The sequence below is a fragment of the Carcharodon carcharias genome, chromosome 15 (assembly GCF_017639515.1).
Source record: "Carcharodon carcharias isolate sCarCar2 chromosome 15, sCarCar2.pri, whole genome shotgun sequence".
NCBI classification, from domain to species: domain Eukaryota; kingdom Metazoa; phylum Chordata; class Chondrichthyes; order Lamniformes; family Lamnidae; genus Carcharodon; species Carcharodon carcharias.
In genome coordinates, this window is record NC_054481.1 from 2,108,954 (window position 1) to 2,123,808 (window position 14,855).

At 37.3% G+C, this 14,855-nt stretch overlaps 1 protein-coding gene across 3 annotated transcripts in view; it reads right to left on the minus strand.

Moving 5' to 3' along the window:
- Positions 1-2,283: 2,283 nt before the first annotated feature.
- The window catches only part of LOC121288099 (centriolar coiled-coil protein of 110 kDa-like), a 64,065-nt gene continuing 51,493 nt past the window's right edge, over positions 2,284-14,855 (minus strand). For 2 of the 3 annotated variants that reach the window (XM_041206420.1, XM_041206422.1), the window contains 8 exons: positions 13,576-13,692; positions 12,488-12,589; positions 12,158-12,274; positions 9,548-9,627; positions 9,214-9,282; positions 9,071-9,130; positions 5,757-5,836; positions 2,284-3,130 (listed from right to left, as the gene is read on the minus strand). In XM_041206420.1, the coding sequence (XP_041062354.1) occupies positions 3,078-3,130; positions 5,757-5,836; positions 9,071-9,130; positions 9,214-9,282; positions 9,548-9,627; positions 12,158-12,274; positions 12,488-12,589; positions 13,576-13,692 (678 nt within the window). In that variant the 3' untranslated portion in view covers positions 2,284-3,077. The remainder of the gene's footprint in view (positions 3,131-5,756; positions 5,837-9,070; positions 9,131-9,213; positions 9,283-9,547; positions 9,628-12,157; positions 12,275-12,487; positions 12,590-13,575; positions 13,693-14,855) is intronic. The other variant, XM_041206421.1, reaches the window with a different exon arrangement.

The following is a 14,855-nucleotide window of genomic DNA, read 5'->3' on the forward strand; positions in this document are numbered from 1 at the left end:
AATGACTAATTAGGATGCTTTTAAGAGTCAGTTTTCTGTTCAAAAGAAATTGGAGGGGGAAGAACTGATTGGAGTTTTGGAGATATAAGGAACAAGGAGTTGCCATGGTGGGTCTTGCTGGTCGAACTGAGTGGAGTGATTTTTGAGGAACACTGGAAGTTTTGACCTGGCATAGCAGGGCAAAGCCAACCTGCTGGAATGCTGGGAGTCACCGAGGATCAGTCCAATAACGTTATTTATCTGGAAGAGGTGCTTAGCAAAAGAAGTTGCAGGGTGTATCTTGATTGCATTAATTAATGTGAAAGTACCTTTAGTTTGATTTATTAGTTGCCTGTTTAAGTAGTGTTTAATCTAATTTGATTTTAGTTTGTTTGCTGCAGTAAAAGTCTTAAAACAAAAAAAATTTTGCTCTTCAGTTATTTTCCATCAAGCACTGGAATTTCATTTTTTCAAAACATATTGGTCTCTATGGGGATCATAACAATATTGCAGGATACCCAGCTCTTGTAAAAGGTGACTTATACCCAGATAGAAACTGGTCCAAATTGCTTGAAGAAATACATTAAATCAGTATTCACCAGAATGACCAGATACCTGTTCCATTGTTCTTGGCAAAGAGAACAGCCACCCAACAGCCAACTTATTTCTGCCATTACTCAACAACTAAGTTGATACCTATCTATTTAAATAATCTGTCAATGTAAACACATTCTTATTTATTTTATAAGCTTCAATCAGATCACCAGAGTCTACGCTATTCTGAAGTATATATTTTCTATTCCCATACCTTGTGGTGTATGAGGCAATATTTGTTTTTCGTTTCTCCTGGAACAGGTTGCCAGCATGTCACCAGGGGCTATAGCATTTCGCATCAAGCATGGCTGACCAGCAGACTCTCCCACTCTTACCACCTGCCTTAAGCATATTTGGAAATATTTATAAATTGGTAATCATCCTGTTTGGCCACATCATGAATACACCTTCCATGGCCATCAAGTCCTGAAGCGGAACTCAAACCCAGAACTTCTGGCTCAGAGGCAGGGACACTAAGCCACCAGACCTGCCCATTCCAAAGAATGCAGACAATCATTGTTTTGTGGTAATTATAAAGTCCAAATCAAGAAAGTACAAATGTTTATCTAATAATCAAAAGCAAATATCAGCAAAGAAAATAATGTTGGACATTAGAGAATTTACAGCACAAGAAGATACCTTTCAACCCAACATCGATGCTGGTGTTTAGACTCCTCACTACCTATCCTATCAATTTTGTCCATGTGTTTATGTTGTATGTTATCCCACCTCAATTAATACATGTGGTAGCAAGTTCCACATTCTAAACACTCCGTAGGTAAAGAAGTTTCTCCTGCATTGCTTATTAGAATCACTATCCTGTCTTTGTGTCACCCAGTTTTGAATCCCCAGCAATTGGAAATATGTTTGCTACATCTACACCACCACTCCATTTCATAATTTTAATAATCTTCATTAACTCGCCCTTCAATCTTCTCTTTTCTGGAACCTTGTGCCTTTCCTGATTGTTGCAACCTCTAATATTGGATATATTTCTTGTAAAACTCTTGCACACTTTCAAAAGACTCCAAAGCCTTTTGTGTACTATGGAGACCAAAACTTTATACAGGTGTCAGATTGTGAACCACAACATCCCAAAATAATTTTATCATGTGGACTACTCAGTGGTTGTGGCAGGTGCATCTGCCTCCTGCTCAAAGGTTGGACACGCCTCGTCGGGAATACACACTCAAGACATGGCATATCCAAAAGGCAAGATTGCTGCTTACTGTACTAGACTGTTGATCTGTTTATGAAAGGTAGATTTAATTGAATCAAGAATCAACTAAATGGAGGTACAATATTTGAAGGAGTTTCATAATAAATGGGCCATTCATGGTGAAAAGGTGTCAGTTTTAATTAAAAACCGCCAATCAACACTTAGGAAATCTTGATGTTTGTTATTGGAACAGCTGGCATCAGATTATGAACATTCTGCTGATATCCAAACAGAACTTAGATAGCTCAGTTTGAAGACAGATTGTTGAATATTTCTGAATAAAATTTCTTGAGCCTGCTCCGCTAATCAATAAGATCATGGCTGATTTGACAAGGCCTCAACTCCACTTTCCACTTGAACCCTTTGAGACTCCCTTGTCAATCAAGATCACCTCTCATTCTTCTGAACTCCAATGGAGACAGGCTCACCCTGTCCAACCTTTCCTCATAGGATAATGTGAATACAAAAGATGAGGCATTTTCAGAAGTACAAATGGTTGAATGGTTTATTTTGCAAGATGCACAACATAAATATGATAATTGAAACATTATAAAAATAAATATTGGCACAAAAAGTAATGCAATTTAAACAAATAAAATAAGGTTATTTATATAACCAAGAAAACAGCATTTACTGGAAAATGGCACCTGTTGAACTGAAGGCCTTTTAATCTTCATGGTGGGAGTTCATAATAAGAGAAACCATGACAGAACAAAGGCTTTCAAAAAATTGAAAAGTTACATGCTTTGACAATTTAAGGTAAAGTTAGTACAGACACTTCATTGCAGAAATTTGTGCAGTTTCTGCTAAATGAAACTGGAAGTTAACATTTAAATACACTAATGTATTTCAAGAGAAAAATCTATAGCCCTACTCTAATAACTGCTTTCCATTTAGAGCCAGTAACAGAATCATTTTGCATGTAGTTCATAGCCAATAATACAGAATACTAAATATATTTAATATACTAACTGCTAATAGTTTTGATAAGTCCCTCATCAGAAACACACAAATATATAAACCAGTGCACAAAGATCTAAAAAAAACCTAGCCAGCTGTTAGCAGATCCACTTTAATAAACTTCTGAGTGCATGCATATTCTCACTTTGTAAGGTATATGATCGTTAATTATACAAGAATGTAGAAATTTTGACACCTGCAAAATTCCTTCCATCAAACCATATGGCCTATAACTGTTTTATTTCAGTAGTTTTTCACTGAAAGGACTTATGTTCAAAGGTCAAGCAGCTACGCAGCACCATTCATCCTATTGAGTGCTGTTTCCTCAGAGTGTCGTAACGCTTGATTTTGTTTTCCGCACTCTTCCTGGACATGCTCCTTTAAAAATTATAAAAATGTTAAACTTTTGAATTAACAAGTAAATTTTCGAAGCTTTTTTGATTAAGTTAGGAGATGGAGAAAGGTAATCAACAGAAACTAAAGATAAACAAACTATTTTCACAACCCTTTTAGGGATTAGGACTGGAAAATGTTACATTTATTCTGTATGTCTAACAGATAGCACAATTGCAGGTTGCAAAAATAATGTTACACATAGCAATATTGGTCCTCAGAAAACCACTCACCCAGAAAACAGAAAGGAAAGCTTTAGGGGCTTGAAAAATTATAGAGTTTTGTTCTATTCTTCACTTTTTAAAAAGAAAGTCAAATCAGCTCTAAAAATTTAGCAAAAACCAAAGCAAATTTTCCAACTTTCACACAATCTTGTTAAAATTGTTTATATATGTTGATTACTGGTCCAGAACAGAATGTGGTTTCCATCCTGATTTCGCAAAATACTACTTCTGTTCTTTAGCTATCGAATTCACAGCAATTCAAACCATTGTTGTAATCGACATGTAGTTCATTCATTATTGCGCTGCACAGAATGAAATTCAGAAGTATTTTAGCTGGTGAAATGTTGAAGTACCAATGTGTTTTTATATGTTTCCTCATTAACAGAGCAAAAGTGCAGTTTCTTAATAATAATGAGAAACTACTGGAAGTATTAAAAACTAATTTATTTTTCAAGTGTTACATACTCAAATTGGCACAGCAACTAAAATACCAATAAAACAGGCTGACAGTCACAGGCCTGGAAAACTCGGATGTTGCAGCATTTCACTGGCTGAGATGCTTCGGATTCTCATCGTGTGGTTCACTAGTTCAGGGTCACAGACTGATCACAATATTTTAACTGTCCGCCAGATGTGCAATTGAAAAACACTGAGCAATCAAAACTGGTGCAGCATAATAATGTTAGCCAGCAATCAACATTTAGCCATCTCAAATTCAGTGGTATAGTGTAAAAGTTAATATTTTAATTCAATGTCTGTTTCTTTGAATAGTTTATTTCAATGTATAATTGAACAGACTACTCCCCTCAAAAGAAATATCTTCCCTTATAAAGTATAACTGCAATAGTGCAGGAGGCATGTGATCCCTGAGCCACAGTACACACACGCCTGCCCGAGTGTCCTACCACAGGTATTTGGAAAAGCAGTGACAATAAAGGATGAACATCCTAGGATACAATACCGCCTGCCTAGAGCTTAAAACAGGATATCCTTACTACACTTGGGACCTCTGATATTACCGCTAGAATGGAGAGCTGTTCTTTGGTAAGAGTAAAAACAAAATGCCAGAAAATAAATAAAATCTATATTTTAATTTAAAAGTAGTTAATGAGACATACCAGAGCTTGCAAATTTCAGTGAAATATAACATAAACTCATTTGTTTTGTAGAATCTATGCCTGCAGATTTCTACTGTTAAATCCCTGAAATTGTGAAAGCTTGCTTAACCCTAGTAATTAACTCTATAACAGTTCCACCATAAATACAGTATAAAACCAACTTAGAATAAAAGCTTCTCTTATCAGTGTTTTGTGTAGCTATACTGTAATTCTAGTTGGCATTGATACACAACAGTATATTTTTGACTGCAAAGAGAATATTCAGGTAGAAAGTCAACAAATACTGTTTAAAAAAAAATACCCCATACAATGGAAATTTTAACAAGATTAACACAAGATTCCCAAAACGCAGTTATAACAGAACATATCAGCAAACAGGTGTGCATATGAATGTTTGTAATTTCTTAAATTCTACTGTCGTGCAAAAATAAATGAAAAATGTAAATATTTTTAATTTGCCTTTAAGAGAGCTTGCTGAGCGGTTATGAGATTGAAGGAAAAGGAAGAAAACAAAAACGATGAGAATATCTGAGGAAATACAATGTTCCTCAGTTTCTTGTGAGAAAATGTTGTAAACGGAGTAGTTAGGAGTCCAGATGCAACAGAAACCAGGTACCTCCCCAGTGAAGCCACTTCCCAGGCCAGTCGTATTTTAGCAGCTGAATCAACACAAGTTATGCTAAAGGCATTCCACCTGCCTATTCAGCTAAGAAAATAACACACAACTTGCATTTACATAGCATCCTTAATGTAATGAAACATCCCAATGCACTTCATAGGTGCATTATAAAGCAAAATTTGATACCAAGAACAGATGGTCAAAAACTTGGTCTAAGAGTAAGGTTTAAAGGATGAACGAGAGGTTGAGGGGCTGAAGAGGGAATTCCAAAACTTTGGGCCCACACAGTGAAGGCATAGCCATCACTGGTGAAGCAATGAACATGAGGGATGTTCAGGAGGCCAGTATTAGATAATGAATTCTTTTAGATAATGAATATATTTTGGAGGGTTGTGCGACTGGAAGAGATTATAGAGATATGGGGTAGAGAAGGGGAGAAGGATTCAAAAACATGGCTGAAAAGGAAAAAAGAGACATTAAAATTCAAACCAAGCAGTGAGAAAGACAAATGATTGAAACATCGCAGAAAAGTGTAAGAAACAAAAAAAAAACCCACGAAGAATTAAATCAACCCGAACAAGTAGCGAAGAAAAAATTGTGATACAGGAAGTGAAAAATGGATGGATGTGAACAAATACTCAGAAACACACCTGGAACAGCTTTGCTAGGAAATCTGCTTTCTGTGTACCTTTCTCTATTCTGTTCAACACCCTTCCTAGAAGTCTGGACTCTAATCAAATAAAAAAATATATGAGTGGACACTATAAATACATCTTAATTTGTTATGCAAGACCTAAAATATTTCATTGATTTTAAATAAAATTTCATCAATCCCTTCTCCTTGTCTTTATACAATATTCTTTGGGATAAAAAGCCACTGATAGGGAGAATTGCTAAAGCAAAAACAAACAAATATTCTGGTAGCTATTAGCAACTTTTTATTGAACTGTTGTAGTTTTACAAAGTAATGATCCTGCAATAATTGGGTTAAAAGGAACAATGGAAGCAATTGGGGTTGTTTGCCATCAGAGGAGCACTCAGAATGGTCCTGGCATAAGCCTTTGGTCTGCTGTGCATGTGTTCATCACATCAGACTGATTGAGAAATAGGAGTACTGGGATTAGTCTGTGAGCCATCCAAGCACAAGCTTACAAGGGCCATCTGTTAAACACATCAGGCTGTCATCTTGGAGGAACTGGAGAAAATGGAAGGTGGTGATTTTGTAATTGAATTTTTGGTAGATTGCAAATGGTACATTCAAAATGGATAATCAGAAGCTACACTTGAGAGATATTCTGAGATCAGATTGGTTGAATGGTCAGCAGTTAGAGTTTAATAAAATTCTAAAATATATCTGTTGCAGTAAAACCAGTTACAAGAATATTTTTCAACAAAACAGTTATAACTGCCCTGCAAGGGCAGTCCACTGTGGCTCAGTTTCCTCAAAGCTACTAGAATGGCATTGCAGAGAAATGAACTTGCACATTTCATTAGTCAAGGGGAACAAATATACAGAAGGGAGGAAATAAAAAGTGCAAGCCAAGAATATATATTTTGGAGAGAAAAAAAATCAGTGGTGGATGTGGAGAGGATGTTTCCTCCTGCGGGAGAATCTAGAACTAGGGGTCACTGTTTAAAAAATAAGACTCACCCATCCAAAATGGAGAAGAGGCTAAATTTCTTCTCTCAGAGGCTCGTGAGTCTTTGTAACTCTTCCTGAAAAGGTGGTGGAAGCAGAGTCTTTGAATATTTTTAAGGCAGATGTGGTTAGATTCTTGGTAAGCAAGGGGATGATAGGTTATCAGCGGTAGGTGGGATACAGATTTCAGTTTACTATCAGATCAGCCATGATCTTATTAAATGGCAGAGCAGGCTCGAGGGGCCGAATGGCCTATTCCTGCTCCTTGTTCATATGTTCATGTATGGTAGAAGGCTTTATTCTTGCAATACAGAAATCTCTCAAAGTTGCTGTGCTTGTGGTTTATTGTTTCAAAAAAAAATGCAGATAGTTAAAATGACCACCAAACAAATGAGACCAGGAAAATAATTAATGTGCTAAGGCTGCAATATCCTAGATTACCTGCTGATGCTACATAAAAAAGCTCAACTGCTGAACTACTTCAGCAAGCATCTACTAAATACACACCATCAAGGTCATGAATTTTTACTCTAAAACTGCTAAATTTATTGATGAAAAAGTAAAAGGACTTTGAAGTTAAAAATAGTTTGCACTTTCAAAAGCAATTATTAACAACTTTTTGAGAAAATGAGGTACGTTACCTGGATCTTACCATGGATTTAAATCTCAACCCCATGTGATTTAGATAGTCTGCTTAATATGAACTAAAATGTTCTAGCACATCAATAAATTTGGGACTAGTTTCATGTAGCATCATCCTGAACACTACTGGATTATTGGGCAATGTCAGAAGGAACAATTTCTCACCTTTTCTTAGGGAGAGCTTTGATACTTCATAAATAAGACGTTGTTAACCTCAAGTTAATACTAGAAAATTTTCTCCTCAAAACATGGAAAGCACATACGGCCAAAGACTATTAAATACTTATTTCTATCCAGATAAAGGCACTTTTCCACAAATGGTGGCATGCTACAGCTGTATAAAATAAGGACATGCTGCTGCTTAAAACTATTCATCACAACACAGATGAAAAACAAAGTAGTATTTGAGATATTTCTACCATCCTTGCATTTGAATATGGTTTCTTTAAAAAAAATTCAGCATTCACAATGGTTGTGTTTAACTTCTTAACAAATAGGTGAAGTTTTGAAAGTAATTACAGAATAATTATTCACTTTTTTTAAACCAGGCGTGGAAAATGTCTTCCAATACATGCACTTAATAAATAATTCTATTTAAATCTGCTCTGCTTCATAACCTTCAAATTTGGGAGAGGAATTCAGAAATAATTATGGAGGCATATTCAGTCCCAGTTACTTTTTTTAAATAATAAAGCTGCCACATTATTCAAGTGGACATAGCGGTGCTATATCAAATATTATACAAACTCAATACAATTAAACATAAGCATCTTCTGAAGCCTGAGCCACTATACACATACAGGCATGTACATAAATAATAACAACTTCCATTTATGTAGCACCTTTAGAGTAGTAAAGTATCACAAGTGTAATCAGACAAAAATCGACAAGCCATAGAGATGTTAGGACAGGCAACCAAAAGCTTGGTCAGAGAAAGGAATTTAAAAAAGTTTTGAAAAGAGGCAGACGAAGATGCAGAGAGACTTAGGGAGGAAATTTCAAAGCTGGGGCCTAAATGACTGAATGTACAGTTGCCATTGGTGGAAGGAGGAAGTAGAGGTGCACAAGGGAGCACAGGAACAGAGTGTAATCTATCCCTACAACCCTCTAAGAACAAAGATAGGGAGGAGAAAGATCATGGAAAAAATTGAATACAAGGATGAAAATTTTAAAATCACATGTTACACATTGCATGAATTCCTGTCCCTGCACAGTGGTCCATAATGTTCAGGGAAGTTAGTCAGGAAGCTGGTCAGAATTGGCTGTATCCATGTTTTACCTTTCATACAGTCAATGGAAACAATTTAGGGTGAGGTTTAAACCCACAAACTTCTGCCTCAGAGGCAAGTTCTGTTATGAACCAAACTGACACACACTTTTCAGTTTCTGCACTTTAAATTATAAATATGCTAACAAAATAAGAAACAAGATTTCAGAGCATTTTAAGCAAAACAAGAGATGTGAAATGAGTACTGTAGGTTTTAAAATAGAAGCAAAAAGGCATTTCTGCATAAATATATTACTCAGGTACACCTACTTGTTGAATTTCTGTTGCATTCAAAATTGAAGTCTCTGTAATAACTACCTCACCATCTGCTTGTGATAGTTTTATAAAAACTTTTCTAGTGCAATTAAAACTCTAAATAAATCAGATAACTGAAATGAAACCATTCCATCCCTTACCCTTGTCTGTGAAGTAGCCTTTGGGCTGGGGCATTCTGCCCCTGACTTGGTTGAAGAATTCTGTAAATAAACAGTAGGATAAGTGTGTAATTTTATTTTGCACAAGCAATAGCTTGACAGAACGGATCTGTATCTGGTCTTACCTGGTTTCAGAGGAAGTCTTCTGTTTCGTATGGGACTTCTGTTTACAGATAATTCCCATTTCAGCAGCCCTTGAAAATGAAAGAGACGACACTGATCAGATTCTAAAAGGTGACAGTCATTTTCCAATCCAGCCGTGTGTGTGTGTTAATCTCTCGAACTAGATTTTGCAGGGAAGAGGAGCAGCGTGGACCATCTCTTTATAAAGCTACACTGGGTCTTTATATGTAAAGAAAGTGTGAACTAATGTTCAGCTGTTTAAATACCAAATATTACAACTTTAATCAATTAGAATTATATAAACAATTACTGTAACTCTGCAACAGTGGCACTTACTTAATTTGCCTTTTTCTATCTAAAGATTTCTGTGTTGCAACAGAAAGGGCTCCTCTTTCTCTCGGACTCTTCCATTTCTCCTGTGGGGAAAAGGGTAAAAGCCAATTGGAGATCAGAAAAACAAAGTACAAGGAATCTCAGAAAAAAAGCAACATATAAAGCACGCTAACCTTGTGCCTTTGCATTATTTCAAATGGATACAGGTGACTTTGCAAGTCCATTGTCACATCACTTCTTTATTTGGAGATTATATAACAATCTCACGGCTGTGCAGTAACATTTTCATGGAATTATCATATCTCCTCAATACCCTCCTAGATGTACCGAAATTTTCAAATTTAAATTAAAAATGAATTAAAAAGCATTCCCAGTTTAATGTATGGACAAAGTTAACAATCCAAATGCAGCAAGTTAGCTATCTCACCCAGAGCTGGGTGGAAGGCAAGTGGGCTTTTCCTTGCAGGTTGACCAAATATAAAAAGCAGATTTGTCGTCCCTCTCAAATTCACAGCCTTGCATTATTATTTTCACCAGATAATCTTTGTCCACTCTATTACACAGACTACCTCACTATAATGTCAATTTTTTTCTGACCAAACAAGAAGATTTGAGACTCTGAATGGAACAAAAATGCTGGGTCAAAGGTCAAAACAGAAGGGCTGAGCTTAGCTTGTGCAAGCCCAACCTCCTTCAAAGAACGATGATCATATTTAAAATACACACCCAGGTGGGAGCTTAACTGACAAATTAGAAGCTTGAATTTGAGAGCCCATCATAAACCTGGATCCACATGTCCCTTAACTGCTGTATATAAAAGCTAGAAACAGAAATAACAAGAATTTTTGATAACCAGAGTAGAATTCTTAGTCAAACAGTATTTTCAAAGCAAATTGATGGTAATCTGCATTCTGATTTTAGCCACATTCTCAACACCAGTGGATGAACTGTTTTCACCTGACACAAGTAAACTTCAAAATGAAAATTTGCAGGGTGTAAAGAATGTCATCACAACTCGCTGCTGCAACCTACTTCAATGCAGATCAGCTGCATTGATTTCATCCAAGTGAGTAGAACCTAGGGGCATTTTCACCGCAAAAGGTTTGGTGTAGCAAACTGCCCGTTCAATTTTCATCCCATTGTAATACAAGCCAGGAACAAAATCTTTATCAGCACTGACAGAGTCACAAGATTGACCACTGTGCCCTCCAACTGATACTTTTGAAGGGTACCTGCTATAAGGAAAAGGGGGTGGAAAGAAAAGCAGCGGCTCACAGAAACCTTACACTTCTGGGTGTCAGCAAGGCATGAAGGATTACTTCCTAGATATCCTGCTCCTGCAGCAATATCTTGGTCACTATTTGTTCTGGAAGATTTCATTTCTCAATCGGAGTATCCCAACTCTCAATAATAAAATTTAGCACAAGGAATTAATTTGTAAGGCTGGAAGAACAGCAGGATAAACAAAAAAAATGCAGAGCATTACTTAAATGGAGAACTGCTGCAGAATTCTGAGGACAGAGGGATATAAGTGTTCTAGCATGAGTCACAAAAAGTTAGTGTGCATGTTCAGCAAGTAATTAAAGCGGCTAATGGAATGCTATCCTTTATTACAAGAGGGATTGAACATAAAAGTAAGGATGTTATGCTTCAGTTATGCAGGGCATTGTTGAGACCACATCTCGAATACTGTGTGCAGTTTTGGTCTCCTTATTAAGGAAGGATGTAAATGTATTGGAGACAGTTCAGAGGAGGTTTACTAGATTGATACCTGGAATGAGCGGGTTGTCTAATGAAGAAAGGTTGTACAAACTGGGCTTGTTTCCACTGGAGTTTAGAAGAGTGAGGGGTGATTTGATTGAAGTATACAAGATCCTGAACGGCCTTGACAAGGTGGGAGCCGAAAGAATGTTTCCTCTTGTGGGGGAGTCCAAAACTAGGGGGCAGTGTTTTAAAATTAGGGATCACCCTTTTGGGACAGAGATGAGGAGAATTTTTTTCTCTGAGGATTATGCAACTTTGGAACACTCTGCCCAGAAGGTGGAGGAGGTGGGGTCATTGAATATTTTAAAGACAAAGGTAGATTTATTCCCCTGCCTAACAAGAACCTAAGGTTATCGGGGTTAGATGGAAATGTGGAAATTGAAACACAAGGTCATCAGCCATGATCTTATTGAATGGCGGAGCAGGCTCGAGGGGCCGAATGGTCTACTCCTGTTCCTATTTCTAATGTTATGTACCACGCCCTAACAAGGGGTTGAGCAGAGAGGTATTATCAGCATGGCATCACCAACTTTAAAATGGTTGAATGCTGTCATGTTACAAGAAATGATTTTTCTTATAACAAATCCTTCGACCAATATGATAACTGCATTAAAGATTTCAAAAAGGACCCATAGCATCCATTACGTTCTATCACAAAACACTCTTTTGTTTCTCTTACCCTAATTTCCATCAACCTTATAGTTTGTTTAGAAAAGCCAGTAACACAGAAGAACAGCAAATTCAATGAGATAGGCTTAATTATATATTTTTAAATAAAATAATATTTTAGCAAATAAAGAACATTCATGTACAGAAATGCTTACTTCATTGCACCATAGTGAAATTTACCATTTGTCTCAGCTGCTTTTCTTTGCGAATTTCCCGATCGTGGCACAGGATTTGCATTCTGTCATCTGGACTCAATACAAAGAAGATGTCATGAATCTCATAAAGGGCAGCTCGTAACTGGAAAAAAGGAAGCAAACATTACACACTTTATTTTATAACCAAGAAATTCTAAGTAATAAATTGGTACATTAATAACAGAAAATGCTGGAAGAAAACTCAGAAGATTTGGCAGCATTTGTCCAAAGAGAGAAAGAATTAATGTTTCAAATCAAATAGGACTTCTTTGGAACTTGCTCTTATAACAAATTTGTTAAATGTCTGATTCAATACCTGTGCAATGACTCTTTCATGCAGTGATACATCTTGGGATGAAACTGCACCTCTTTTCAATGGTGCTTCAGTCTGGAAGCTATTTATAAACTCCAAGGTATCCTTCAACAAAACACATTCATGGTTACAGCAAGTAATTAGAAAAGCTAATAGAATGTTGCAATTTTTGCAAGGGGAATTGAATACAAAAGAAGGGAGGTTATGCTTCAGTTATACAGAGCACTAGTGAGACCACATCTGGAGTACTGTGTATAGTACTGGTCACCTTATTTAAGGAAGGATGTAAATGCATCGCAAGCAGTTCAGGGAAGGTTTATCAGACTAATACATGGATTGGGCGGGTTGTCTTATGAGGAAAGGCTGGACAGGTTAGGTTTGTATCCACTGGAACTTAGAAGAGTAAGAGGGGAGATTAAAGCATCTAAGATCCTGAGGGGACTTGACAGAGTGGGCGTGGAGAGGATGTTTCCTCTTGTGGGAGAATGTAGTACTAGGGGGTCAGTGTTTAAAAATAAGGGGTCGCTCATTTAGGACAGAAATGAGGAGAAATTATTTCTGACAGTTGGATGTCTTTGGAACTCTTGCTCAAAAGGTGGTGGAAACAGAGTTTTTGAATATTTTTAAGGCAGAGGTGGACAGATTCTTGGCAAGCAAGGGGGTGACAGGTTAATCAGGGGTAGGCGGGACGCAGATTTGAGGTTACGATCAGATCAGCTGTGATCTTATTAAATGGTGGAGCAGGCTCGAGGGGCCGAATGGCCTACTCCTGCTCCTTGTTCTTATATACATATAAACCTTTTAATAATTGCTGTCAGAAATTTAAAATCTATTAAAATGGTTGTCTGTGTAAAATAATTGTTGTCAGTATAGAAGTTTTATCCCAATGGCATTTGCTTCAAACTTTCAAGAGAATTGAGAATATACCAGAAAAGGAGAAATTTGAAATGCTGTTTTTGAAAGAACAAGGGAATGGGATTAACTGAATAGCTCTCTCAAAGAGGCAGCACATGATAAGCTGAGTGGCTGCATGATTCTACAAATATGATTTAGTATCTGCAATCACAATATGTCAGATTTCAGTTTCTTACTTTTATAGTCTGTTGAAGCTGTTTCAATTTCTCTGTCTTCATCAGCCTCCGAGTGAGGAATCCTTTTGCCACAGCTGTAACTTTATTAAATTTCTTCTGGACCTCTGGTGTATTCATCTTAAATACAGTAATTTCACAGTGATGACATCAAAGCACAAGCTTGGCAAGTTTCTCACAAGTTTGTTTCATTCACTCAAAAGTATTAGAAGTAGAAAATGAAACAACCACACACAACAGCTAAGTTCTTTCTTCTATGAAGTAATCAAAACCAACATAGGACTGCTATGTTCCTCAGCCTGGAGAGAAATTGACCGGAAGTCATGGGTGGTAATTAAACATCTTCTTGAGAACACATCAGATATCAGATGGCCAAACACAGTTGGTCCAATTTTGTTTTTAAGACAGACTTGCATTTCAGAACCCGTGCACATAAAAGGCTCATTATACTCTTGGCTGGCATGTATACCCAAGTTAATTCTACATAAATCATAGAATTTTAATGGCACAGGAGGAGGCCATTTGGCCCATCGTGTTTGCACCTGCTCTCCAAATGAGCATTATGACCTAGTGCCATTGCCCTGCCTTTTCCCCCATAATCCTACACATCGTTTCTATTCAAATAATCATCTAACGCCCTCTTAAATGCCTCAATTGAACCTGCCTCCACTACACTTCCAGGCAGTGCATTTCAGACTTGAACCACTCATTTTAAAAAACTTTTTCACACAAGTTTTTAAATGTGTTAATACCCAAGAAAGCACTGGAATGAAGGACAGAACTTTATTCTTGCCCACAAAACCATCCCACCAACCCCGAAGGCAGACAGGGACCCGTTTCCTCGGGCAGGAAGGTGTGGGGTGGAAACCCCATCGCCTTCCCGACTCCCCCTTCAAATTAAACCTGGGGTGGGAAGGCCCAAGAATGGTTTGGGGGAGGGGCATTGAACGGCTGTGGTGGAGCTGCCATCAACTCTCCAGCCAGTGGATGGGCCCATCACCACAAGCATTAAATTCCACCCCAAGAGTCTGGACCATATGACTGAACCCTCTGTGGATCATACTTCAGATAATCAGGCAGTTCAAGGGGGCTGCTCACCACCACCTGAAAGGGCAATTAGAGATGGGCAACAAATGATGGCCTTGCCAGCGACGCTCTTATCCCATGAAAGAATAAAAAGTCACTACCAATTGTTCAAGAGCACCTCTTGCTTGGGAGAACCATTTCTCATGCGAGTCAGAAAATCAAATTATAAACAATATAGTGAGTTTCAACCCCCTCCT